At 39.8% G+C, this 27,946-nt stretch overlaps 1 protein-coding gene across 3 annotated transcripts in view; it reads right to left on the bottom strand.

Moving 5' to 3' along the window:
* Ogt (O-linked N-acetylglucosamine (GlcNAc) transferase) overlaps positions 1-27,743 on the bottom strand; it is a 44,807-nt gene extending 17,064 nt beyond the window's left edge. The window contains exons 1-12 of one of the 3 annotated variants that reach the window (XM_006257057.5): positions 27,677-27,743; positions 27,464-27,569; positions 24,601-24,781; positions 23,578-23,821; positions 16,235-16,303; positions 12,534-12,650; positions 6,043-6,122; positions 3,967-4,162; positions 3,573-3,713; positions 2,856-2,956; positions 463-616; positions 278-379 (exon numbers count right to left, since the gene is read on the bottom strand). In XM_006257057.5, coding sequence (XP_006257119.1) covers positions 278-379; positions 463-616; positions 2,856-2,956; positions 3,573-3,713; positions 3,967-4,162; positions 6,043-6,122; positions 12,534-12,650; positions 16,235-16,303; positions 23,578-23,821; positions 24,601-24,781; positions 27,464-27,500 — 1,422 coding nt within the window. In that variant the 5' untranslated portion in view covers positions 27,501-27,569; positions 27,677-27,743. Of the gene's footprint in view, positions 1-277; positions 380-462; positions 617-2,855; positions 2,957-3,572; positions 3,714-3,966; positions 4,163-6,042; positions 6,123-12,533; positions 12,651-16,234; positions 16,304-23,577; positions 23,822-24,600; positions 24,782-27,463 lie in introns of all 3 variants that reach the window. The other 2 variants (NM_017107.3, NM_001398715.1) reach the window with 2 other exon arrangements.
* Positions 27,744-27,946: the final 203 nt, after the last annotated feature.

The raw sequence follows: 27,946 nt of genomic DNA, 5'->3' as shown, positions 1-27,946 counted from the left end.
CAGTGAGTATAGGTGCTTGCCTTTGCATGCCAGACGATGCATGCCAGACGATGCATGCCAGACAATGCATGCCAGACAACTGGAGTCCAATGCTAAAAGAAATGGCTCCTGAAAACTGCCCTATGATTGCTACTTGCCCAAAAATATAAAAATAAAGAAAAATAAAAATAAAATAAAAATACTGTCTCTTTTCTCTAAGCAGGCTTAGATTATCACGGAACACAATTAAAAAGTGGTAACAATACAGAAAGAAAAACATTGAACCATTATTCTTTACCTGTAGGCAATGAGCCAAGTTACAATAAGCATCAGGAAAGTCAGGCTTAAGTTTCAGAGCTGTGCGGTAAGAAGCTATTGCTTCTGGAATATTCCCTGAATCCTGGAAAGAAAACAAACTTGTGAGGAGTTTCCTACAATGATACTTCAGTGCTAAGGTACCCCGTCTTTAAATACCAGCAGTACCTTGTGAATGGAAGCCAGATTGCTGTGTGCATCTGCGAAGGCAGGATTAATCTGGATGGCACGAGTATAACACTGCAAAGCTCCCTGAACATCCTGCATCTCCTTTAAAGTGTTTCCCATATTGGAATAAGCATCAGCAAATGTAGGACTGATTCTGAAGGAGAAGACAAAAGCTTGATTATCTCATGTAAAATCTTGTTATATAAAGCACTCGGGGGGTTTGGCATGTGATTAGGTGCTTGCCTACCAAGCATGAAGCCTAGTTTGAATCCCCAGCACCAAAGAGGGAGAAAGAGTCATTTTAGCACCTACCAAATGCCAAACCTTTAATTATTAGATAGTAATAAATTATTAAATAATAACAATAAATTATATAATAATTAGGGCTCAGCAATTATAGTTCTTGCTGTTGCAGAGCCTGAATTTTGTTCCCAGCATCAATGTCCAGCTCTAGGGGGATAAAGCACCCACTTCTGGAACTTAAGGACATTTTATACATAGATAATACATATACTTAAAAGCAAATTAATCTTTTATAATATGACAATAATAAGCTGGGTGTGTTCCCAGCACTTGGAAGGCAGAAGTAGGCAAATCTCTGTGAGTTTGAGGCCAGCCTGCTCTACAGTGCAAGTTCAGAACAGCCAGGGATACTGATAAAAACACATTTTTTTTTAAAAAAAAAAAGCAGTAATTTTAAAAGGTTAGTGAGATGGTTTAGCAGGTAACTTGATGGCTACAATCAAGCTTGATAACATGAGTTCAACCACAGAACATATATGAAAAGATAAAACAGTTATCCTCTGACCTCCACATGGGCACTGTAGTGTATGCCCACATTTCTCCACACACATGAAATAAATGAAATATGATTATTAAAAAGTAAAGCAGGACATTATACATGCCTTTAACTCCAATACATGGGAGGCAAAGGCAGGGGCATCTGTGAGTTCTAGGCCAGCCTGATGCACATGGAGTTCCAGGACAATCATGAGAGGCCTTGTCTCAGGGGAAAAAAAACTAAAAATAAATATAAGTAACTAAATGAATAAACAAATAACAAGGGGCTGAGAGAGGTGGCTCAGTACTGACTGCTCTTCCAGACAACCTGGGTTCAATTCCCAGCAACTACATGGGGCAGTTCACAACTGCCTTACTCTCAACTCTAGGAGATCTAACACACTCCTCCCTCTTCTGGCCTCTGTGGGGACCTACATGTACTGCACATATCCATATACAGATGAATATTTTTAATGATTTTTAAGTTTAAAATATGTAAGTCAGGTATGGTAGCACATGCCTTTAAATCCAGGACATGGGAGGCAGAGGTAGGTAGAGTAGATTTCAATGAGTTCAAAGCCAGCCTGATATAGTGAGTTCCAAAACAAACATGAACATAATTCATGATTGTTTCATGTTCATAATTTTATGAGACAGGGTACATAATGAAACCCTGTCTCATAAAAAGCTTAAAATAGTTAACTTTTAAATTATTTTATTATTTTATGTGTGTGGATGTTTTGCCCACATGTATGGTTATGTAACATGCACAAGCCCGGTGCCCTTTAAAGTCAGAAGAGGTCATTAGAGTTCCTGGTATTAGATTTTCAGATGGTTGCGAGCTACCACCCGGTGCTGGGAAATGAACCTATACACTCTCAAAGAGCAGCCAGTATTCTTAATCCCCGAGCCATCTCTCCAGCCCCAAATTTTTGTTTTACACAAGGTTTTCCAATGTAGCCCTGGCTGGCCTAGCTCTTGCTATGCAGATTAGGCTGGCCTCAAACTCACAGAGATCCATCTACCTAAGCTCCTGAGTGCTGGGATTAAAGCATATACCACTATGCCACGCCTTTAAAAAATAGATGCCAGGTGCTGATAGCACACAACTTTATCCCAGAATTTTGAGAGGCAGGGGCAGGTAGATCTCTTGAGTTCCAGGTCAACCTGGTCTACAGAGTGAGTTCCAAGACAGCCATGGCTACTTAGAGAAACCTTGTCTCAAAAAAGAAAAAACAAAGAGATGCTGAAGTGAATGGGAGAAAACCCATCAGGCTTCAATCCTATGCAAAGATATACAGGCATCTAAGTAAGAGTAAGCCTTCTGTAGGGAAAAGCACACCAATTGGTTATCCAATACCAAATGGTCAGCCCTGAAAATATACACAGTAACATTATACAGGTTGTGAAAGTTGTATGTAGAAATACATAAGCATATAAATATATATATATACATATTATGTGTGTTACAACAATTCACAAAAAATGTGTCCATGGATTTGAGAGCAAGGAGGTATGGTTTATGGGACAGTTTTAGAGAGACAGGAAAGAAAAAATGATGTAATTATAATCTCAAAAATGAAAACAGAAAAAAGAAGCTATGGGTTTCTTACCTTATGGCTTCCTTATAGTGCATCAGTGCTTCCTGCAGCTTGCCCTGCTGTTGCAGTACACTTGCTAAATTGGAATGTGCAGCAGCAAACTCTGGGAAGACCTAGAGTTCCGATAACAGCTGACATTAAATAGCAGAAAGACTCTCCAAAGTACCTCCCACAGCTCTGAGACCATCACTGTGTACACCTAGGCTTCTCGCCACCCCTTCCAAGTTTACCCAGTCTTCAGGTCTAATAGCTCAAATTCTACTGCTCCCTCCATTTCATACCTATCTTCATTTGAAACAGGAGGTGTGCTTCTCTTCCTGTAATCATGCTGAGTAATGCCACTTCTTTTCTAAACTCCTACTAACCACACAGGCCTGAGTTCTTCACTGTAATAGCTTTACAGTGAAGCTATTACTAAGCTTACTAGTCAATATCTTGCATGTCATAGGACCTTATATCAATAGTGAATGACCCTCTTAAAGAGGTGAACGGCAGCTGAACCTTTAATCCCAACACTTGGGACTCTCTGGGTTCGAGGCCAGCCTGGCCTACACAGTAAGTTCCAGAACAGCCAGGGCTACACAGAAAAACCCTGTCTCAAAAATCAAAACCAAAAATAAAATAAAATAAATAAACCCAGAGGTGAATGAATGGCAGGCAAACTAAACTGCTTTCCCTTTACTGTCCCATAGGCTAGGCTAGACCCTCCAGTCACAGCACTGAACATACCTCTAATGCTTTGCGATACAGGCGAACTGCCTCTTCAATATTGCCCTGTTCCCGTTTGATGTTGGCAAGGTTATTCAAAGAGTCTGCATGGGTAGGACACAGACGAAGAGCTGTGTTATAACAATCTTCTGCTTCAGCAACCTGGAAAATAAAACAAACCATTCAGAAACTACACAAAAGAATCAGGGAGACCGCTGCTATTCTAGTAATTCAAGTAACTGCATCATTGAGTCTAATGGCTGGTAACACACTGGAAAATGGACACTTTTCAATATCCTCCTTCCCAGCAACCAAAACTCGAAAGGAAACCAATATAACAATCTCAATACTTAATATGTACAATGAAGACTCTTCTTTTCTACCACGTAACAAAGAAATAAGACAAAATCCTTACACTGCCCTTCTCTTTGAGAGCATTTGCTAGGTTGCAGTATGCATCAGGGAAATGAGGCTGCAGTTCTATAGCTCGCCTGTAGGTATCAATGGCCAGGTCTATAAGGCCTTGCTCATAGTACACACAAGCCAGGTTGCCGTGTACCACCGCATGATTTGGGCTCAAACTTAAGGCACGAAGATAAGCTGCCACAGCTCTGTGAGAAAAACAAAAACACATACACAAAATGCAACTAATTAAACATATTATTATTAGTGTTTATGACATGTATACAGGTCGGCATAGACCACAGTACACGTGTAGAAGCCAGAAGACAGCTTTGTAAAGTTGGTTCTCTCCTCCCATTGTGGGTTCCAGGGATCAAATTCAGGTCATCTGCTTATACTTTCACTCACTGAGCCATCTCGCCCTTAACCTTAATGGAGATTTTATTAAATGAAATGTGAATTAATTTTAACTAATGACAACTTGATATTTTATTGAATATCGAAATCTCATTTTTAATAAAATGTATTTTTTTTTTTTTGGTGCTAAGAACTGAGCTTAGGGCCTCATGCATGCTAAACAAGGACTCTACCACTGAGGAAAATTGTTGGCCCTGCATTTTTTTCTTTTTTTTTTTTTTCCCTTTTCTTTTTTTTCGGAGCTGGGGACCGAACCCAGGGCCTTGCGCTTGCCTAAGCGCTCTACCACTGAGCTAAATCCCCAACCCCGGCCCTGCATTTTTATTTTGGGATATATGGGGTTTTTTTGTTTTGTTTTGAGCTAAGATTTTACTCTGCAGCTTTAGCTGACCTCCAGCTCTGTGCAAGCCCTTCTCCCCTGGCCTCTCAAGGGCTGGTATTACAGGTGTAAGCTAGAACATCCAAGCCCAGTATGTTTTCTTGAGAGAGTCTTGCTCCATCAAGGGCCTGGCCTTGAACTCACAGCAATCCTCTTGCTTCAGCCTCCAAAGTACCAGACTATATAAAACATATTTTCACAGAAAAAAAATTTGTGTATTCCTGCTCAGCTTCCCTTAAACAACAAAAAAGTTACAAATCAAAGGCTAAAGAGACAACTCAGTGGACAGGAGCACTGGCTGCTCTTCCAGAGAACACTGGTTTGATCCTAGAACCCACATGGCAGCTCACAGCCATGTATAACTCCAGTTCTACAGGCCGTCTTCTGGCTTTCCAACATGGTCCACAGACATGCAGGCAAAACACCCATACACAGAAAATCAAATAAATCAAGGGGCTGGAGAGATGATCAGTATTTAAGAGTGTTTGGTGTATAATTATGAGGACCAGAGTTTAGATCCCTGAACCCACCTAACAAGCTAGGTATGGTCATATAGAAGCATGTACCTCAGCACTGGGGGAAGGGGATTATAACAGGACATCACTGAGGCTTTCTGACTGGCAACCTAGTCAAAAATGTGAACCCTGGGTTCAAGGAGAAAGTGCCTCAAAGGAATAAGATACAGAATGATAGGATGGGGATGGACACCAGCATTCTCTACAGGATTCCCATGTGCCATTCACCTGCACACACATGTACGTACAACCTCCCTCACTAACACACACAAATTAGAAAAGCAGTTTTAAATTAAAAAGTCAAAGGTCAAGTTTTACTTAGTTTTCTTTTTTTTTTAAAGATTTATTTATTCATTTATTATATATAAGTACACTGTAGCTGTCTTCAGACACACCAGAATAGGGCATCAGATCTTGTTACAGATGGTTGTGAGCCACCATGTGGTTGCTGGGAATTGAACTCATGACCTTTGGAAGAGCAGCCGGGTGCTCTTAACCGCTGAGCCATCTCTCCAGCCCCTACTTAGTTTTCTTAATCAGATCAAGGGAACAATTCAGTACAAAAGGTAATCATTTCTAACAGTTTTACAGTAAAGAAAATGTAAATGGAATTAGGTATAAGTATAAAAGCATTCAGGAAACCAACTACATCTGTTAAGTAAAGGATATCAAAGGCAGGAGGGAAAAGTACGCTCTATAAATGTTCTTCTGAAAGCTGTTGCCACATTTTAGTCCAAACTACTAGGACAAGGAAATGGATCAAACATAACATTCTCACCTGTCAAAAATCCGTGCCTCTTTCAAAACATTTCCTAAATTGATATAAGCATCCAGAAAATTTGGGTCAAGGGTGACAGCCTAAAATTACAAAACAGTTATTTAGAAAGATAGGATTTTAATGAACTTCTAATTCAGCTTTTATTAAGTAATTTTAGATATCCAATTACATTTACTATAATAAAACTCAGTTTGATTTCAATAGCATTTCTTATTTAGTTCCCTCTCATCTATAAACCTTCATTAATGTTAAAATAATTGGAGGGAGGGGCTGGTCCTAAAGCTTAGAGACAAAGCACTCACCTAGCATACTCCAGTATCTGGGTTTCAATCTCCTCTATTATCTCAAGAAAGAAAGCAAATGAAAAAAACAAAACAAAAAACACACAAAAGGACTTCTCAAGAGCAAAATGGATCCAATTGAACTGAGCAGAGTACTTCTTCCTTTTGTTCTGTCTGTTCTATGAGACGGGTCTTTCCATGTAGCTCTGGCCTGGCTGGCCTCAAATTCAAAGCAGAGTATTTCTAATGCTTGGCCCTATTATATTCAGTCAATTTAACTCTTCTAAAAGATAGTGACAAATAGTGAGCTCTTAACGAAATCTGTATGCTCTTCTGTTCCACAAACACAGCTCAGCAAGTCCTCGGTAGGATATGTAATTAGAGTTGTAACATTAAGCCAGTTATGGCAAAATCGTACAATCCAGCAGCTGGGAAGCTTAAGTTGGAATTCAGCTCATCCTCAGCTACACAGTGAGTTCATAGGCAGCCTGGGGCTATATGAGACACTCTCAAAACAAGCAAATGAGCTCAATGGTAGAATAGCTAAGATCCTAAAAAAATAATCCTCTAGAATAGTAAATGCAAATTTAACCAAAACACTGAAAGGTAATAAATAATTTCAAGTATTTTAAAGATTCCAGAAACACTTCTTTACATAGATAACAAGTCACAAATTATCTATAGTCAGAGTGATCTATCCTGAAAACCTTTTAAATTTTTGTTTTGAGGTAAAGTCAAACTCTGCTGTCAGCCCAGGCTATCTTAGAGTTCACTATATACGACAGTGTGGCCCAGGACTCACAGCAATCAATACTCCTGCCTCAACCTCCCAAGGGCTGAGATTATAGGCATGAACCACACCCTGCTCGTGTTAGATAAATTTTTATGGACAGTTTCAAAAATACACAAAAGCAGGGAAGACAATAAACCATGTCTTGACTTACCATCTTTAGTAATTCATAAATCACATTGGCTTTTATTTACTATGTATTCTAACCTACTCTCCCCCTCTTTCTCCAGATAATTTTGAAGCAAATCTCAAACATAGCCCCTTTAAAATTATGAATCCTAGGAAGGAGACAAGAATGGTTTTTCACTCCAACATCATTATACCTTTAAGAATGAGCTGGTGGGGCTGGGGATTTAGCTCAGTGGTAGAGCGCTTACCTAGGAAGCGCAAGGCCCTGGGTTCGGTCCCCAGCTCCGAAAAAAAGAACCAAAAAAAAAAAAAAAAGAATGAGCTGGCCATGCCTTTAATCCCAGCATTTGGGAGGCAGAGGTAGAAATAGAGATCAGTAGATCTCTGTGAATTCCAGGCCAGCCTGATCAACACAGCAAGTTTCAGGCCAGTGAGAATTAGATGGGAGATTGTCAAGGGGCTGGGAATAGCTTGATAGTTAAGAGCACAAAATGATCTCGCAGAGGTCCTGAATCTGTTCTTAAATCCGTACCAGGAGATCACAGCCACCTGTAACTTCAGGTAGGAGGGGTTCCAACAACTCTCTTCTGGTCTACAATGGTACCTTCAGACACATGCACACATGCACACATGCACACGCGCACACACAATTAAAATTAAAAATCTTTTAAAAAATAAAAGAAATTCTAAGACCAAATATCTAGTCAGTGGTCCCATATCTGATTAACTTCAATGAATATCCAAATAGGATCCACACAAGTTATCAATAAGCTTTTTTAAAAAGATTTATTTATTTGTACACTGTAGCTGTCTTCAGACACACTAGAAGAGGCATCGGATTCCATTACAGGTATTTGTGAATCACCATGTAGTTGCTGGGAATTGAACTCAGGTCCTCTGGAAGAGCAGTCAGTGCTCTTAACCATTGAGCCATCTCTCCAGACCCATTAACAAGCTTTTTAATTTCTTTTTTTTTTTTTTTTGAGATAAGGTCCTACTTGTCCTAGAACTCACTATATAAACCTGACAGGTAGAGATAGCTGCCTCTGCCTTCTAAGAACTGAAACTAAAGTCATGTGGCACCACAAAGGGATATTTTTTTAAATTCTCAAAACACACACACACTCACATACAGAGAGATGGCTCAGCTGTTAAGAGTGCTTGCTGGTCTTTCAGAGAACTGAAGTTTGGTTCCCATGCCCCGTATGTCAAGTGACTCATAACAACCTACTAATTTCAGTCAAGGGATCCCACATCCTTTGCTGCTCTCCATGAGCAGGCACATGCACAAATACATCACCAAATAAATCTTTTTGTTAAAAAAATATCAAAGCAGCTTACTTAGTATAATGCAAAAAGAGCAGTAGGCATGGTAATAAAAGAAGTGCCTATCTCTTTTAATCATCCAGATTTCATTTAAATGTCTACTTTCACTCCTACACCTTGCTGAAAAGAAAAACTAACTCACATCACTCACTGTCCTATGCAAACTCATAGTTGATATTTTTTGCTGATGAAATTCCTCTGGTGTCTTTTAACATGTTTACCTGCTCCACACATTTTCTAGAAACTATATTTTCTTTTTCATTTATATGTAAAGTTTTGTCTGCATGTGTATCTGTGCATTTGGGTGCCTGTTACCCTTGGAGAACAGAAGAGGCCTTCAGATCCCCTGGGACTAAATTATAAATGGTTTTAAGCTTCCATGTGGGTACTAGGATTCAAACCTGGGTCCTCTGGGAAAAACATCAGCCAATGTTCTTAAAACTCCAGAGTCATCATCTATCTAGCCTCTTATAAACTATTAAAACTAGAAGCACAAATCCTATCTGTGTCTCCCCTAATACTTCCCCAAACTCACTCACTCTCTCTCTCTCTCTCTCTCTCTCTCTCTCTCTCTCTCTCTCTCTCTGTGTGTGTGTGTGTGTGTGTGTGTGTGCGTGCGTGCGTGCGTGCGTGCGTGCTAAGAATTATAATCCTTGGCCTTGCCCATGCCAGACAAGCATTCTACCACTGAGCTACACACTCAGTCCTCATTTCTTTGAGTGTCTACTTCACCAATGGAATTATGTAGTCTTATTCAAAAGGATCAGTATCCAATGCTATTTTTGTTTGCCACTGTTAAATGCCTAAATCTATTAATGCCAATAGTTTATTGTTCCCTCGCTCATTACACAGAATATTATTTATAAAGAGGATTCAGAGCATAGCTTAATGGTAGAATGCTTGTCCAGCATGTACAACAAAGCCTTAGGTTTGATTCCTTCCATTACATAGAAAAACAAGCTTTGCCTGACTCCCTAAAAATGTATGTTATCGGGGGTTGGGGATTTAGCTCAGTGGTAGAGCGCTTGCCTAGCAAGCAGAAGGCCCTGGGTTCAGTCCTCAGCTACGGGAAAAAAAAATGTGTGTTATCTATGGGGCACAGTACAGTTTGATCTATGTATATGCTGTCAAAAGATCAATCAAAACCAGATGTGGTAGTCCACACCTTTAATCCTAGTACTCCAAAGGCCAGATGAAGGAATATAGCTCTGAGTTTTCTAAGCCATCCTGGTCTACACAGTGAGCTCTAAGACAGCATTATCAAAGATACCCTAGGAGTAGAGTTACAAATAGTTGTAAGCTACCATGTGGGTGTTAGGAATTGAACCTGGATCCCTAGAAAACCAGTCAATGCTCTTAAACTCCTGAGCCAGGCTGGAGAGATGGCCCAGTGGATAAGAGCACTGATTGCTCTTCCAGAGGTCCTGAGTTCAAATCCCAGCAACCACATGGTGGCTCACAACCATCTGTTATGGGATCCAATGCCCTCTTCTGGTTACGTCTGAGACAGCAATAGTGTACTCACATACATAAAATAAATAAATCTTTAAAAAAAATAAAACTCCTGAGCCATCTATCTACCCTCTCATAAATTAAAACTAGTAAAATAAATACCAAATAACAAATAAATCAAGGCCATACATATATATTCATTACCTCACCCTCATGAACTTCCCTATTTAAAAAAAAGTATGAATACTTAAAAAAAATCTGTTCTTTTTATTTTTTGGTTTTGAGATAGGATCTCATTACATAGCCCTAGTCAGCTTTGAACTCAAGAGATCCCCCTGCCTTTGCTGGAACTAAGGACATGTGTCACAACTTCCTGCCTTAAAAATCTATTCTTTCTGGGCTTAGCACTGCATACCTATAAATCCCCAGCACTGAGCAGGCAGAGGCAAAAGGCCAGTTCCAGGCTAGTATAGGCTACATGCCTGTATCAAATACATGTGAAAGGTTTTTAATTTTTTTAAAAAATTATTTTATTAAAAAATATTTCGCTGCTGCTGCTGGAGACCATCTATGCTAAATAAACATGTGGAAGTCTGAAGTCAACTCTGTAGAGTCAGTTCTCTCTTTCTACCCTAGGTTCTGGGGACTGAACACAGGTCATCAGGCTGAGAGATTCGGTTCGCTCGCTGTTATTTGCTGTAGAATCTCTCTGTATATCCTGAGCCAGCTATGAACTCTACATTTCTTCAACTGTAAGCTCCTGAATACTAGAATTATTAGCCTGTGCCAGCATATATGGATTCTCATTTTGCTTTGCTTTTTTTCTCCATTATTTGGTCAAGTGAGACAATTTTTTGTATTGTCCAGGTTCACTTTGAACTCCTGGGCTCAAACAGCCATGTGTAGTAGCAATTTTGAAATATACCATACATACAAATGCAGTCACAATCCAGTGTAATAGCTAATTCTACAGTCAATTACAAATTTATAGCCTTTAATCAGTATTTTGCTGCCCCTACTTCAACAACCCTATCCCCATTAGAACCTGTTACCTAGGGGTTGGGGATTTAGCTCAGTGGTAGAGCACTTGCCTAGCAAGCGCAAGGCCCTGAGTTCGGTCCCCAGCTCCGAAAAAAAATAAAAATAAAAAAAAAAAAAAGAATAAAGCACAGGCAACAAAAAACCAAAAAAGACAAAAGCAATCATATAAAACTATAAATAGCAAAGAAAATTATCAGAGTAACTGAAACAATTGATAGTGGCTAAAAATATTGTAAACCATACATCCTAGAAGGGACTAATATTAATAATATGTCAGGGTCTAAACTCAAAGTAAAAGAGCAAATTTTAAATTTTAAAAATGAGCCAAAACTCTGAACAGTTATTTCTCAAATAAAAGCCAGATGTGGTAGTACTCACCCCTAACCCCAGCACTAAGGAGGCTAAGACAGAAGTAAAAGTTCAAGGTTTGGGGCTGGAGAGACTGACCAGAACTTAGAGCATTAGCTGCTCTTACAGAGGACCCTGGTTCAGTTCCTAGCACCCAAATGGTGACAGAAAACACTTATACACATAAAAAGTAAAAATGAATGAGTCTTTAAAATGTTCAACTCAACAAAGCCATCCTCAGCTATAGGAGACCTTTTTAAAAAAAAAAAAAAGAAAAAGAAAAGAAAGACAAGTGTATGAATAAGTAAATAGGTACTTCCTTGCTTTCTGGTATGACAAGTTATTCCAAACAACGCCGTATTATTTCCTATTCCAGCTTTGGAATCAGCATTTTCATCAGGATGCTCTAAGCCTCCAGTCCTGTCCCTCATGTCTCTCTTGACAATGGATCCCTCTATAGCCCCATCCTATTGCTTCACTGAAGAGATACCTACTTCTTTTAGGAAAAAGGGCATTTTAAAACCAGATGGGGGGGGGGGGAGTTGGGGATTTAGCTCAGTGGTAGAGCGCTTGCCTAGGAAGCGCAAGGCCCTGGGTTGGTCCCCAGCTCTGAAAAAAAAAGAACCAAAAAAAAAAAAAAAAAAAACCCAGATGGGAGTAGTTCATGCCTGCAATCTGGGCACTCATGAAGCTGAAGAGGATTGCCAGTAGGCTGAGGGCCAACCTGAGCCACATAGTAAGTTCTGAGTCATTCTATAGAGAGTGCAACCTTCTCTCAAAAACACCAAACAGTGATAATTTAAAAAAAAACAAGTTGGGGATTTAGCTCGGTGGTAGAGTGCATGCCTAGGAAGCGCAAGGCCCTGGGTTCGGTCCCCAGCTCCGAAAAAAAGAATCAAAAAAAACAAAAAAACAAAAAACAAAAAAAAACAAAAAAACTTTCAATTGCTGAAGTATACTCAGTACAAATCTCAAAAACTGCCATACCATATACTGCAAATGCTGCAATACTGTCTAGAAAACAAAAATATTATTACATAGCTGGTTAAGTAAATGCCTGTTTTATTCTATTAAGAATGTTCTTTACCTATAAACATTTCATAAAATATCAATTAATGACTAACCTTTTCAAAGTGATGAATTGCCAGCCAAATCTCCCCTTGTGCATTGAAAACACAGCCGAGATTACTCCAGGCTACAGCAAAGTTTGGTTGCGTCTCAATTGCTTTCAAATAACATGCCTTAGGAGGGTTTAATGAAAGAAGACGAGAGGGGAAGGAGATAAGGGGAAAGGGGAAAATTTGCAAAGGGGAAAAAAAAAAAGATTGGGGAGGGGGAAGAAGGTGATATCATTATTTCTTCTCTGACCAGCCAAAAGTGACCCTGCAGCATAGGCTCGCTTGCGCCAAAACTAATGCGCTGCCACAGCTGGCTGCTCCTGCGCCTGCGCCACCAGAACCCAAGTGCAAACCACCATGTTCAGTTCGGCCAACCAAAGAGCAATCCTCATCCAGGGACTCAATCTGGGAGGTTGGGTGCTACTAACACTAACGCCAGATTCCTCTTATCTGAAAACCTACACGGCTCTAGCGATCGATGATCAAGAGAACAGACACCATGAAGTCTAAGCTTCCAGCCCACATTTCCCAAAATGTGTTTTTGCAAAGTGCTAAGTAAGACATCACAGGAAAACCAAAACCAAAGCAAACAAACCAAAAAAAAAAAAAAACAAAAAAAACAAAAAAACAAAAAACCAACCCAAATTTCATAATCAAGTAAAACAGAAAAATATAAAACAGGTTTCTTAAACTGGGTATGGGGCAACAGGCCTGTAATCTGAGCACTAAGGAGGTGGAGGCGGGATGATCATAAGTTCGAGCTCATCCTCAGCTACAAAGTGAGCTGGAGGGTGAGGATAAGACAAAGTAAACAAAGTTTCTTTTCTTTTTTCTTTCTTTCTTTTCTTTTTTTTTTTTTTTTTGGTTCTTTTTTTCGGAGCTGGGGACGGAACCCAGGGCCTTGCGCTTCCTAGGCAAGCGCTCTACCACTGAGCTAAATCCCCAACCCCCAAAGTTTCTTTTCTATACAACTTTCACAAGACTTCAATCTCTCATCATGCATTTTATCAGAAAAGCAAAAAGTTGGGGGACCTGCTGCTCTCAACAATGTTCTTCCTTCTTAAGAGCCAAAGACATAAAAAAATCTTTCTGCCAAGTCGGTCATTATCCTTTAGGCTTTAAGTTTCAGATTCATAACACCTCTCTTCTGAGGAGGAAGAAAATAAAACCTCACATGACAGGATTGCACCTAGGTTGAGGTCCCTGTAATGCGAGCGCAAACATCGCTGGCGCCACCTAACAGCATCGCACTGCGCAATCGCTGCGAACTGCTGCGCTACATAGAACACCCCTAGACGCAGCAAACGGCCAACCAGATCCATTAATCTACTAGACAGGCCCATAGAGAATATTTACTTAATGAGATTAGTTGGACTCAAGGTACGTTAAAACCCAATTTTATCCAAAAAGGCTACAGAATAGGACTGAGAGAGCCAGTCAATCAGATTACTCATCTAGTCAACCGTTCACAGGGGCTCATTCGCACGCAATGCGCATTAACGCTGCGCAGCCTTTGCGCTACTGCAGGGTCACAGCGCATCATCAGAAGAGCAGAATGCTGCAATCCAAACAAAGAAGAAAAAGGAAAAAAAATGAACAACAAGAAGAGTTAGAAGCTTTTACTAGTAAATTATCTAATAATTTTAATATCTTAATTAACTTTTACTTATTTTTGACAGAATTGTGGCTATAGTATAAAACATTCTTTTACATAACTTGCTTGTAAATAAAATTATTTTAAGCTGTTTCTGAAGCCACAAGACAGAAGATTCAGGCATGGAGGCAAATTGTTTTGCTGTGGCAGTTACAAACCCGTTACCATATTTCTCATCATGTGACTTTTCGGTGCGTTCCTTGCTGGAAGAGGAGGAGGAGGTTGTGTGTCTGCCCTAGATCCAGGCCTCGAGCTCCCTTCAGCGAGGCACCTTACGCATGGAATAGGAGGTTTCACCCACCTGAAACCTTCTAAATACAATATCAATGGTGAAAAACCAAAAACAAGAGAGAAAATAAAAACAAGATCATTAGTAAAAGTTCAACAAAGCAATTGAAATTCTTTGGATGTCTATTACATATGGGAATGAGGACAGTCTCAAGTCTGTAACATGGGAAACATGCAGAAGGGAGAGGGTTAATCAGGGCTATTGCATACAGCAGGGATTTTTGCTGGAAGAAAGGCTCTTCACTTTCTACAAAGACAACTTAATTTTGATTCCATCTACTAGGAATATATGCTGGCTTGAATTTTCAAATGCACTGATTACAAAAGAAACACATTGCATTTCACTCAAGAGTATTTTCTGATTTACTAAGTTCTCACAAAAAACAAAAAACAAAAAACAAAAAAAAAACAGAATGACATTTTTCAAACTAGGTGTCTCCAGAGCTCTGAAATAAAGAAGTCAGCAACCTAAGGCAGGCGCAACGTCTCAGCCTAAACCGATGTCTAAAGCTGCAGTGAAGTGCAATTCATGTTAGCTGTCCGCTTGGTGGGGGTGATAATTGATAGGAGCATATCAAATATTTGTTCTAGAAATTACCAATCGCTTTATCAGCTAAGATTAAAATTAACATAGTCCATCAGCTGGAAACCTACATAAGGTTAATCCATAGTGTTGGCAGAATTTATGAAGTTATGCACTTAAAACTAGTGCCTTTTTAACATTAGGTGGTGCTGAAAAGCCTTCTCCCTCCCTGGATGAGCAGTCAAACAGACAGCTACGCTGCGCATACACTCCACGCATTAGCATGCGCGTGGGGCTCAGAGCAACAGGTGGGAGTTTCAGAAGCATTCTGGTTTCTCCCCACTCCTCACCCCTGCAGCGCGGTTGCGTAAGGTGGCTTGTAACAAGACAACTGCATTTATAAATTTAATTGTAAATTATTACCAAAAACTTTAATTAACCCAACCTGGTGTTCAAATTCATTATTTGGAAACACAGAATGCTAAAAGCCACCTTTCCACTTCGGCAAGTTTTCTTTCGATCAGTCCATTTCCCAAACAAACCAGCTTTGTCCTTCTGACTTTTTTTTTTAAAGGAGGTGGGGTGGGGAGGAATAAAAGAAAAGGAAGTAAGGAAGAAAAAAAAGATAGACAACTAGGATTGGGGAAAAGGGGGAAAGGAATTTGGGGAGGAAGTGGGAACAAGAGGGGCAGGATGTTCCAATTATTAATTTGCAATATTTTAACAGCCTTTCTTCCACTGTAAAGGGGTGAGGAAGATGAAGGGAGGAAGGTTAAATAAGAATTTTAAATGCCAGTATTACAGGGTAACATTTGGATGAAATTCTTCTCCACTTACAAGCCACAAAGGACTTAGAAGAGCAGCGTTTTCAATGGCACCTGCATCATATAGGCGTCTTGAGCCAAATCACAGGCACTCTGCTTGTCACTAGCAGGCAAGCCTCAGATTTGAAGGAATGTTATTGATTCCCACATAAGATCATGATGGAGCCCATTGTTATTAAAGATGATCTAACTCAGCAGAAAGGCTCCACACAATGCTCTCGTTCTTGCTTTACCCCCAGATTTAGAATAGATTATGCCAAAAGCCTGCTCCTACTCTAGTCTGAGGCAAGTCATGCCAACAGTTTTTCTCAGTTTCATAGGACTATTTTGTGAAGATAGCTCAATGAAGAGTTGAAGACTTGGCAAAAGGTACAGGTTTTCATAACTAATGCTTAAATGTGTTCTAGCAAACACCTACCTTGGCTTCTTCCAAGCGACCCAGGGCTTTGAGCAGGTTCCCCAGGTCACTGCGAACACAGTACAAATCCTAGAAACCCAGAGACAGTATTATTAATCTGCTTCCTCATCAAAAATATCCCAACATCACATTTATACACATAGCTCTATCATTTTAATGTCAATTAAAAGCAGCACTTGGCAAACTTAAGCATAGCCCCACAACTCCTCATCTTTCTATTTTCCAGAAAACTGAACCTGAACGTACAAACATTATTTACAGAATTGATTCCTCTTCTTAGTATGAATACTATCTTTAGCTGCTCAGATATAGATGTGTTTTGCTATCAGCTGCTGCTCCAGTTCTGGCTGAGAAATCTGTATGTACTGTCTAACATACTTTCAAATGCATTTGGCCTCATCAGTTTTCAAACACAAGACTACAAGACCTTTCTAGAGCCTCTCTCCTCTCCAAACACCACCCTTTTGGAAAAAGAAAGATTGAATATGTATTCAACTGTCTTATTCAAGGTTATGATGAATCACTCCTGTATCAAGGACCAAAAATTTTCCACAGTCAGGGGGAAAAACAGTGCTCCACTTAGCAAGTGATTACCTGTCAACAAACCAACCCTTTCGCTCTCAGGCTTATTTAGAAACCTTGACTTCATTTCATGCCTAGGCAGAGGGATTACCATCCAACCACAGCCTCAATCCTGCCACCTGCCACTAAATTACTCATTAGTATTAAGTGCCATCAGAGCCGAGTGGGTGAATAATGAAAAGCGGGTGACTCTGCCTTTTATTAGCAGCTCAATTGTGTTGCTAGTCCTGTGACTTACCAGTCCGTTCAACAGTATGACACGCTCAACAGACAGTAAACTTAATTTTTTTTATTTGCAAAGTCTGCTTTTGTCAGTGGAATTTTTTTGTTAGTCAACAACAAGCAGAGAGGATGGCAATATAAAGCACGTTTACCATTCCGAACTGTCATGTGAGTGAAAGAACCTTAAGTTAAATCCTACAAAGAACTCTCATGTATAGTAAGTACTCTCCCAGCAACTGTATAATGGGTTACAGAATCAGTTAGCTTTACTGATAAGCTGTGGGGTTGGGGATTTAGCTCAGCGGTAGAGCGCTTGCCTAGCAAGCACAAGGCCCTGGGTTCAGTCCCCAGCTCCAAAAAAAAAAAAAAATACTGATAAGCTGTTTCCATGCTGTACATTGTCAATTACTAGATGAACCAAGAAGTTTGCCAATAAGGGAATGGCTGGCTAAACCGGGACAATTCCATGATCCACCTTCATTAGTGCTGTCCCTCAGGCAGTGACTGATGCTTTGGAAAGAGTAGGCCTATCATCTCGCAACCTTAAGCACAGGTTGATATCAATCCACAAAGCATCAATGTGCCAGGTACAGTAGCATGCACCTGCAATCCCAGCACTTGGGAAACTGAGGCAGGAATCATGAGTTCAAGCCCCTATCTACACTCCAAGTGTTATCATACTGAGTTCCAAGACAGCCTGCACTACAGAATCAGACTCTAAATAGGTGAGTAAATGAATGAATGAATAAAATAAGCAAAGAATTCACAGGCACTATTAATCTTATTACAGACTATTCAGCTTCTGTGACACCTATTTGTATTCTGAAAAATAATGAATTTCATAATCTTGCTATCTACTTTGTGTAGGTTTCCTCCTTTGAACCTTAAAGGTAACCCTGTGTTTGTCAGGCTATGTTTAAATATCCAATCTAGTGTATTTATACAAGCTCCTTCTACTCCTTAGTGGGTGATAAGCATCTTTAGATTTTCACCAATTTTGTATGGCTGAAATTTCTATTTCTGAGCCATAAATTTCAGAATCACCACAATAACTAAATGACTAGTAGCTCTATTTTTTTAAAGACGTATTTATACATTTTTATATATATGAGTACACTGTAGCTTTGAGTACACTATAGTAGCTATCTTCAGACATACTAGAAGAGGGCATCAGATCTCATTACAGATGGTTGTGAGCCACCATGTGGATGCTGGGAATTGAACTCAGGACCTCTGGAAGAGCAGTCGGTGCTCTTAATCACTGAGCCAACTCTCTAGCCCCTTGGCTATATTTTTAAAAGATTTTTTTATTATGAATATGGGGTGTGCACGTCACTGTAGGTACTCTTGGAGGCTATAGGTACTGGATTCTCCTGGAGCTCAAATTACAAGTGGCTCTGAGCCACCTGACATGGATGCTGGGATAAGAACTTGGATCCTCTGGAGGAGTGGTATGTGCTCTTAACCGCTGAGCCATCTCTCTCAGTCCCATCTATGTATTTTTACCTACTGTTATATAATTTACCAGTTAGTTTCTATAAACTCTTAGACGGATGATTATCTATATTTAGTTTTATCATCCTCATCCATCACAACATACTACAACAAAAATAGATTATCTTATGGACTAGCAATGTAGGTCAATTGGTAGAAAAATTATTAACTCACAGGTCAAAGGCCCTATGTTGTCTCTCCAGAGCTCTAAAAAGATGAAACTATAAATAACTTCATGGTTACAGTGAAATACTAAGTCCACTTTAGGACTTAGAAAAAGGCAGAACAAATATTAAGTAGAAGCCAGGGTGGCTGAGAGCAGAGCTCCGTGGCAGAACAGTTGCCTGGTATGCAAGGCCCTAAGTTTGATCCCTAATCTCAAATACAAACAAAACAACTAACTCTCTTTCAGCTGGCATTCACTTGTCAATAATCCCAGCACTTGGGCAGTAAGAGCAGGATAATCAAAAGTTCAGTCATTCTCAGTTATATAATCAGTTCAAGGCCAGCTTACACTAAGTGAAAATCAGTCTCAAACAGCAAACCAGTACCGGCGAGATGACTCAGTGGTTAAGAACACATGCTGCTCTTCCAGGGCACTCAGTTCAATTCTTAGCAGCCGTATCAGGCAGCTGTAAATTGCCTATAATTCCAGGTCCAAGTCATCTGACACCTTCTAGCCTCCAAGAACACTACAGTCATACATACATACACATAGCAGTATTTTAAAAACCAAAATATAGCAAACATAACCATAAAAGCCAAATCTAGACATGCATTCATGTGCATATATGTAATAAATAATGTCAATATAATACAATAAAGTTACAATTCTCAAAAGAAAATCCATTCAGAACCCTGCAGCAGATTCAGCTTTATCTGTCAAATCAAAATAGTATCTGCTAAGAGAATCACTTTGCTTAAACCTGGCTCGTTCTGCCCATCCCTAGTTACTAACTTTCATAAAAACCTTGATTTATAATATACCTAATAGCAAGGAAAAAATTAAACAACATTCAAAGGAGAGATTTAGGCTGGGCCTTCATAGCCTTAACAAAGGAACAGGGTATCAAAAACAAGGAAAAAATATGATAAAGGTAAAGAACCAGAAATAAGGTGTTCTTGTATCCCTCCCTAATATAACAACTGCTTCCCGATTTGCTCTTAACGCTTCACCTCTAGACCCCCTTAACATCCCTCTACATACGTACACATTGAGGAAAACCAGGCCGATAAAAACCTACAGTGCTTCTCAACTGCCTCTCAAATTAAATTCAAACTCCACAGCCTCTATTCTTTTGAAATCTTCCAATTGACTCTGCTCTACTACACTCACTTCTTGTTACTACTTGACTTAGCACTTGAGCCTGGTGAGTCTACTTGCTGTTTACCTTCCTACAGAATGCTTAGGTTCTTAGCGGCCTCTCAAGAGAACCTTCTGATTAATACTCTCCAACAATAATCACCCAAGGAGCTTACATCTTTTTTTTTCTCCTTTATGGGTCAGGTCTGTCTCACATGATAACCCCTCCCGAACACATTCCCCTACCCAGTTCCTCACCAAGCTTTCTACACAACAATCAGCACTTGAATATTTAAATGTGACCCTCGCCAAACAACCTTAACAAAAAGCAGAGTGGAGAGAAGTAGGAATGAAAGGTTTTCTCATCATTCAGCTAGCTAGGACTCTCACAGCAACAAAACCAACAGGACAGTAATACAGGGTGGGATGTACGCTCTCAGCACAGTGTATCTACTACCATCAAAGCAGCTTCTCAACAGCTTAGCAATGGCAATTCAGGCTTCCAGCCATCATACAAAGGAGAATTGTATGCATAATTTGTAAATGAATTGGCAAGTATGGGCAATTCTAAGAGAACACCAGAAGAACCAGCACCTTAATATGACAAGCTAAAGTTTCAGCCATAGAACATTACAGAAGACAGATCCAAAAATAAAAAATATCAAACAGCTCTAACTTCTATAATCAAGTCAGGAACGAACTTTCACATTGGTGCATCTATAAACTTAAAAGAAAAGCACTGCTGAAAACCAGTAAAATGAGCCTGATACTTTAATTTTTCACTGCTACCAAACCAAAATAACCTGAGTTTAACTAATTTTCAGACTGCAAACAGTACCAACGATTCTAGCCCATGGCTAGAGTAGCAATGCATACAACAGAAAGAATGCACTGTAAGGAACAGACTCAAAACACAGGCAGCACTGAATTGACAACAGGCATTTGACAGGAAGTTTCATCTAGTTAGGATTAGATATCCTAAAAATGTAAAACACAACCACTGTGGTGTACTTAGGTGAGATCCAGACAATTCATACAGCCCTTCATTCTTATTGTTCAGAATGGAAAAATAAAGAAGCATCTCTCCCTACAAGAGAGACACCAGTGCAAACAAGAAATTGTTTAGTACTATCTTGCTTCTTTGGAATTACATGACACTAAGTTTCATTAATAGGTAAGATATTTAATAATATAAACTATATATAGCATATATTTAGAAAGTAGCATGGCAGGGTTGGGGATTTAGCTCAGTGGTAGAGCGCTTGCCTAGCAAACGCAAGGCCCTGGGTTCGGTCCCCAGCTCCGGAAAAAAAGAAAAAGAAAAAAAAAAAAAGAAAGAAAGCAGCATGGCTTTGTCTCTCACTTTAATTTTCCCTTCTCAATAGAATCCTGCACTATATTGTCAGCAAAGTTAAAACTGCTCTATTACACAGACAAGCAAGTAAAAACCTGAGCCAGGGTCCTGGGGAATCTAGCTCAGATGGAAAAGTACTTATCTAATGTGCAATGAAGTCCGGGTTCTATCTGCAGTAAACTGGGCATGGTGGTATACTATATAGCACCATCTCAGTACTGGGCAAGCAGGGGCAGGAAAATAAGTTTTTCAAGGTCATCCTCAGCTATTTAGTAAGTTGGAGGCCAAATGACGTACATAAGATCCCCTCTCAAAATAAATTAACTGAGTAAAATTAACCAAGATTACAACTATGGAGGCAAGAGAGCAAAGCTGAAGTTTGCACAGTCAACGAGTAAAGGACTGATGAAACCCTGATTACTAAAGGAAAAGAATGTACTATCCTGTGACAACTGGGCACACAAGAAAAAGACTTGTACCTTAGGAAGAAGCAAGTCCAAGCCCCACACGGAGGACATTCAAGGTTAGCAGTCTAAAACTAAAAATTACAAATACACTCTAATTTCAAATATACACTGAATATTTGAAAGAACACACAAATTACTTTCACTGTCTCCAAGTCTATGCAATTTGTCACTAGAAAAAAGCAATGAATAAAAAGCACTTTTTATATATGAATTCACAAACAAAAGCACCATGTAGTTGAACTAAGGTAGCCATTAAAAGGAGCACTTGCCCTGACTCAGTCTATACATATCAAAGAACATCTATAAAGTTAAAAGAGCCATTCCAGAGTGATTTTTACCTTTTTGAAATAAAAATAGGATTTTTTTATTTTTCAAAATTAACTTTAAAAATAATTGCTAAAAAGATATTCAGATAAAAAATGATCATCTGGGGGCTGGGGATTTAGCTCAGTGGTAGAGCGCTTGCCTAGGAAGCGCAACGCCCTGGGTTCGGTCCCCAGCTCCGAAAAAAAGAACCAAAAAAAAAAAAAAAATGATCATCTGGAAAACTACTAAAATAAGCTTCAGTTTCCTAAACTATAAAATTGGAGTCAAGACTCAGGCTTCTTATGTCTAATGTTTTCCAGGCTGGGCTCAATGGCTGCCTTGGGGCAAAGAAGGCTTTTTTTTTTTTAAGCTTTTTAGCTTTCATTTTTCATTCATGTCCAAATTTGCTTTGATAATTCAACTTCAAATTTCAACATCCACTTCACCACTGCTAACTAGCTATGTGATCTCAAAGTTACATAACCCAAAGTCTACTAGGGTTTTTATTATTGGCAAAACTAGAAATAATGCCATCTTCACCAAAGGATCATGCTAAAACTCACTGAGGCCTTTTTCTGAAGCAGTAGTATCTGAGCCTGTAGAAGACTTTTGAGAATGGCAGTTGTACCAGTTAATCATTAAGCACTTCCAGGGTGATTCCACACTCCATGTCAACTTGAGACCTCAAGTTTATGCTGCCAAGACCCATCCCTGTGCCTACCACTTACCTCTTAAAAGCTTACAGACACTCTCCCTTCAGTACATCAACAGTTTCCGGGGCAAGTTTTACATCCCTGTAGCATTTTAAATTTAATTTTTTTGTTTCATACACTATATTTTGATCTTTCACAGACTCTAATACTTGTTCTCCGAAAACGCATGCGACTTTAGATTTAAGAAGAATTAAAGAACTAATTCAAAATCTGGTCTAGATCTGCAATTACCCAATTCTACTACTTATAAATATATTGAGGTGGATGTATTGAGAACATTTTGTAGTCTAGATTTCTTTTTTTTTTTTTTTTTTTTTTGGAGCTGGGGACCAAACCCAGGGCCCAAGCGCTCTACCACTGAGCCAAATCCCCAACCCAACCCCGGTAGTCTAGATTTCATGTCACTAATATCTAGTACCTTCAAAAAATTTTTAGGGGTTGGGGATTTAGCTCAGCGGTAGAGCGCTTGCCTAGGAAGCGCAAGGCCCTGGGTTCAGTCCCCAGCTCCGAAAAAAAGAAAAAAGAAAAAAAAAATTTATATTACAGATTAAGACCTTTAACCCATCATTCCTTAAAAAATCAATTAACTGCTATAAATACTCAAAGTTCATCAAAACAGCACCCAAGCACACAAAAATGTGTCTTAAGCTATAATTAGCATTACAAAAAAATTGATGGAATTTTTTTATAAAGATAACTTTTATGCTTTTTAACTTCCTAAATGGGATGGATTTTTTTTTTATGTCATGCAGACCAAGTCAAAGCAATTTCATCATTTCAAGTACATAAACATCTCTCTCAACTCTTGACTATCATGAAAAAAACTATTATCTGAAATATCAAATGATGCTTGTTTGTTTTCTGGATTGCTGTGAAAGGAAAACTAAGAAATGTTTACTTACAGGATTGTACTGAAGAGCAGAGACGTATGCTTGCACTGCTCCCTCCATGTCACCTGCTGCTACCAAGGCTGCTGCCAGGTTAATATAACCATCAATGAAATCAGGCTTGAGCCGCAAAGCATGTCGATAATGCTCAATTGCTTCCTGTAATTGCCCTCTTTCCTTGTATACATTTCCCAAATTCGAATAGGCTTCTGCTAGAAGGGGATTCTGTTTAATTGCCAAGGTGCTAAAGTGAGCAGATCTGGAAAAGTAGAAAGTGTTGGTGCATGGATATGCGTGTTAGAGAAAAGGAGGCATGGTCATATGCAACTTAACAGTTCCTGAACATCCTGTACTATGAAACATTATCCTTTAACTAGCACACAAGAGAAAAGTTTGAAAACTAAAACTTTCCTTAGGTGAGAGTATCAAGATTTCATATAAGAAATCTGATTCTTATGTAAGAAAATTCTTATTAGAATCTATTACCAAACTGCCATTGTATAACATGATTATTAAGATTAAAAAAAAAGTGCATGTCTCGTTTTCCATTTGTTGGCAAGATTTAAAGACACAGATCTATAAATGCCTAAGTATGCCAAAATGATAATTTATTAAAAGATCCACAGCACAAATTCTTCTTTTGATTAATTCAATTAATTAGCTAAAAGCAATAACAATTTAATGAGGGCTATTTCCAATCTGCTACATATGCCCCTCCTACCAGAGTCCCTCAAACTGACGGGTCTGGATGCTCAGATGTACACTAAGAATAATTACCTGAAAAGAATATAACCCAAGTGATAGAATCTGGGAGAAAAGACCCTAGTCATACAGATAATATGCTCGCCCCAGCAAAATGGGGAGGGGGTGGGAGGGTGAGGAGAACTAGCAGCTAGGCATGCCAAACGTGAGCAAAAGAGCCTGTGTGCATTGGTGGCTCAGATGAAACCCAGCATTGAAAATCTGTGAAGTTCAAATATTTAATTATCGTTTTTTTAAACTCAGCACCAAGAGGCAGGTTACCCCGACATCTCCTACCTGTCCAGCCTTCGACACTGGAAATGTATAGATGAAAGTAATAAAAGAACACCAGTATTGTCAGGCTCTTGTCTCCAGAGCTGCATGCAGTGTCTCTCAGCTGCCTCAAAGTCTCCTGCCTGATATTCCCGATGTGCCAACTCAGCTAACCCTTGGAAGGAAAGCATACGTTTCGTTGGTTCTGGAGAATCATCAAAACATTTGAGGGAAGGAGGGGGAAACAAAAAGTTAGAAATGCAAACCAAAAAAATGGAAAAATATGGTAAATTAAACTTAAAAGATGAAAATGCTTGAAACTATGTAAAGCACTAGAGTGTTGTGCAAATTATTTAAAACCCCAGTCTACAGAATTGATCTTTCAAATTTGCCCATTATTAATGCTCCCGTTTCTAAACCCCATAGTAATATTTACTTCCAAATGAGATTCCTTTCTTGCATTGTATACTTTTAATCATAAATCATAGGTAGAGTCACTAAAGTCAGTAAACTAAGTTAGGATACTGACACAAAACATTAAACATGAAATCTGCAAAAGTTACAAGAATTTATTGTCAGAATAAGTCAGTGCTAACAATACTTCATCTCACATTTCAAGCTGGACTGTATTCTAACACTCTCTCAGTGTGGGTGGGGACACCAGGTGTCTCTTTAACTCTTTATATTCCCGACCGTGAGTTTTACAGCTTCCTTTTTTGAAAGAGCCAGCCTAAGGGAAACCGGCTGAGAGTCAAAGAGCTACTTTTAAAGCAGCTGATAAACAAGATGAGTTAGCAGTCAAGGGCTAAAGCATTAATTGGGTTCGCCAAACATTTTAAACAAAGATCCAAATGTTGTTCCTCTACTGGAGAGGACTCAGAAGGAGACCAAATTAGCTAAATCCCACCCACGTTGCCTTACATTTTCTGCTGTGTTCATGGCTCTTACTGAAGGATTAAGACATTGAAAACAACTCTATTCAATAACCAGGGCAACGATCTACAATTGGGAATAGCTTTAAAATGCTGCAATATAAAACGCGGGATAAAATATAACATAATAAATAAAAAAATGCTTCTGTTCTGAGGGGCTTGGTTTAGTTAATATAATAAAAGCCAAAATTCAGGTGCATGCCTAAGGCTCAACTGTAAACATTTATCTTCGCAGTAAGACATAATTAGGAATTCAAGGATAACACTCTAGTCTATATGGTTAGAATGGGAAACCACAGACCTAGTACTTAATTTTAACCAAGGTCATGGAGACAAGCTCAAACTTGAGCCACACTCTCCCATACCAGGGCAATTTCCTAACAGAATGCACAGCTAAACACAAAAAAAACAAAAGACCAGAAAGATTTGTGTCCAAATCTGAAGTTGAAGCTAGATCAACTAGAAAACTACATTTTAGACAAGAACGTAGCACTTTCTAGCTCCTAAATTTAGCACATTACCTGTCACTTTTCAAAGTCGCTTATCTGCTCTTCTAATACTGGAAATGACCGTTTCTTCAAATAAAGTTAACAATCGGAAAAGGCAAGCTCTTACAAAAACCTAACACAGAATCTTAAATTTTTGAAAATCACTCTGGGAAAACGGGAGGGTGGAGATCGGACTATTATTGATCCCATCCCCGTCAATTACGGATCAGATACTATTTTAGAGTCATCTATTTATCGCACAATGTTCAAAATCGACAACTAAAATCTAGACAGTGCGAAACAATAAAAACAATAACCTCTGGGGAACCTTAGAGCCGCAGTCTGGTTCCCCACGCCCTCCCGCCCCAAATAGCCTCAATCTGGAAAGGCAGTTGAAGGACACTCCTACAATTTGGTTGTTTTCTTATTTTCTGTAGCAAAGGCTTGGAGATGAATCGTCGAAAAGGGGCAACCGCTTTGCACTTGTGCAGCTACACTCCAGGTGCTTTACAAACTCTTCAAGCAAGGATGGAAACTTAAAAAAAATGCACACCCTATGAATAAAGAGCTACTATGCTAAAGAATAGGGATGAAAACCCAGAGGCTGCGGCGGAGGAATACATTGAAAAAGTAACACAAAGAAGAGAATTAGGAGGGCGGGCAGGGTGGTCAACGCAAAGCAACGCACTGAGGTGGTTTCTTCCCCGAGGATAAGAAACAACCGTCGGGCTGGCGTGCTCACAGAGGAAGGGTGTGGTTGCAACAAGAGGGGGGGGGGGACGGGGTAGGAAACTCGGGACTGGGGCAGCGGGTGCAATTGGGAGATAGCTAAGAGAACCCCTGGAATTTTCCAACCTAAATCGGGGCCGCTCAACCAAGAACACCAGAAGAGAAGGCGCTGCCCCGGCGGGGTGCGGGCTCAAGTAGCTCTTCTTGAAGCTACTTGGAAGCACAGAGAGGAGCTTTCGCTAGTCATTACCTGATGCAAAGTGAAGCTAAGATTACACCGAAATAGCATCCCCGCCCTAGACTGGCAGAGGGGAACCAAATGCAGCCAAAGGAGAGGGGCTTTGGGGAGGAGGTGGAAGTACACGGGAGGGAGCGACGAGTTGAAATTGTGGGAGAAAGCAGTTGCGATGGAGACAGAGCAGGGATTCCAATGCAGCCCGTTCCAAGACATACTAAGCGCGCACGTGTGCTATAGAGTCGTCCCGAGAGAGACGCCTAGAACGCTGACGGGATAAAGCAACAACAAAAAGCCCCAAAGCAAGCAAAATCCAAGCAAGCAACTAAGAATGCTTAACGGAACAGACGGCAGCACCAAACCCGATCAGACAGCAGTAGAACTCAAGAGAGCTCAGTAATGCTACTGATGTAATGGGGATGGTTAGAAGGGAGTGATGAGAGATACAAGTCGGCGCCAGACCCCAAAGGGACGTCTGCCAAAGTAGAATGGGACACTGGTACCTGTGCTGTCGGCCACGTTGCCCACGGAAGACGCCATCTGGAGCTTCTTGAGATAGAACAAGGGGATAATTGACTTCTACTGCCGCCACTACTAACAAGAATGTTTCTAGAGGTAGCAGAAAAAGGGCAGCAGCCAAATCAGTGTTTTGGAAGGCTTAGGGGGTGGCAGAATATACTGAACTCGAATCTTAAGAACTCTTGTTAGACATCTACCTCGCACTGTCTTGAAATGGCGGCGACGGCTCCTCGACCGAAACAACACAGGCCGGAACTACTTTCTGTTACAATCAAGTGCCCCGCGGAGGTAGCGCGTAACAAGACTACCGACAAAATGACTGTAATCAAAGTCACTTGCTCTTACGTAACCTTCCGCCCAAGGTTCATTGCGACAAACATGACTATAGAGAGCGCATGCGACAACACCGTCTCGGCAACTCCGGGTTAAGGGCACCCTGTGGGGCAAGAGCCTGTAAGTTTTTAAGA

This window comes from Rattus norvegicus, chromosome X (genome assembly GCF_036323735.1).
Source record: "Rattus norvegicus strain BN/NHsdMcwi chromosome X, GRCr8, whole genome shotgun sequence".
Taxonomy (NCBI): Eukaryota; Metazoa; Chordata; class Mammalia; order Rodentia; family Muridae; genus Rattus; species Rattus norvegicus.
Note: the sequence above shows the minus strand (reverse complement) of the source record. Positions and strands in the feature narration are given on the sequence as shown.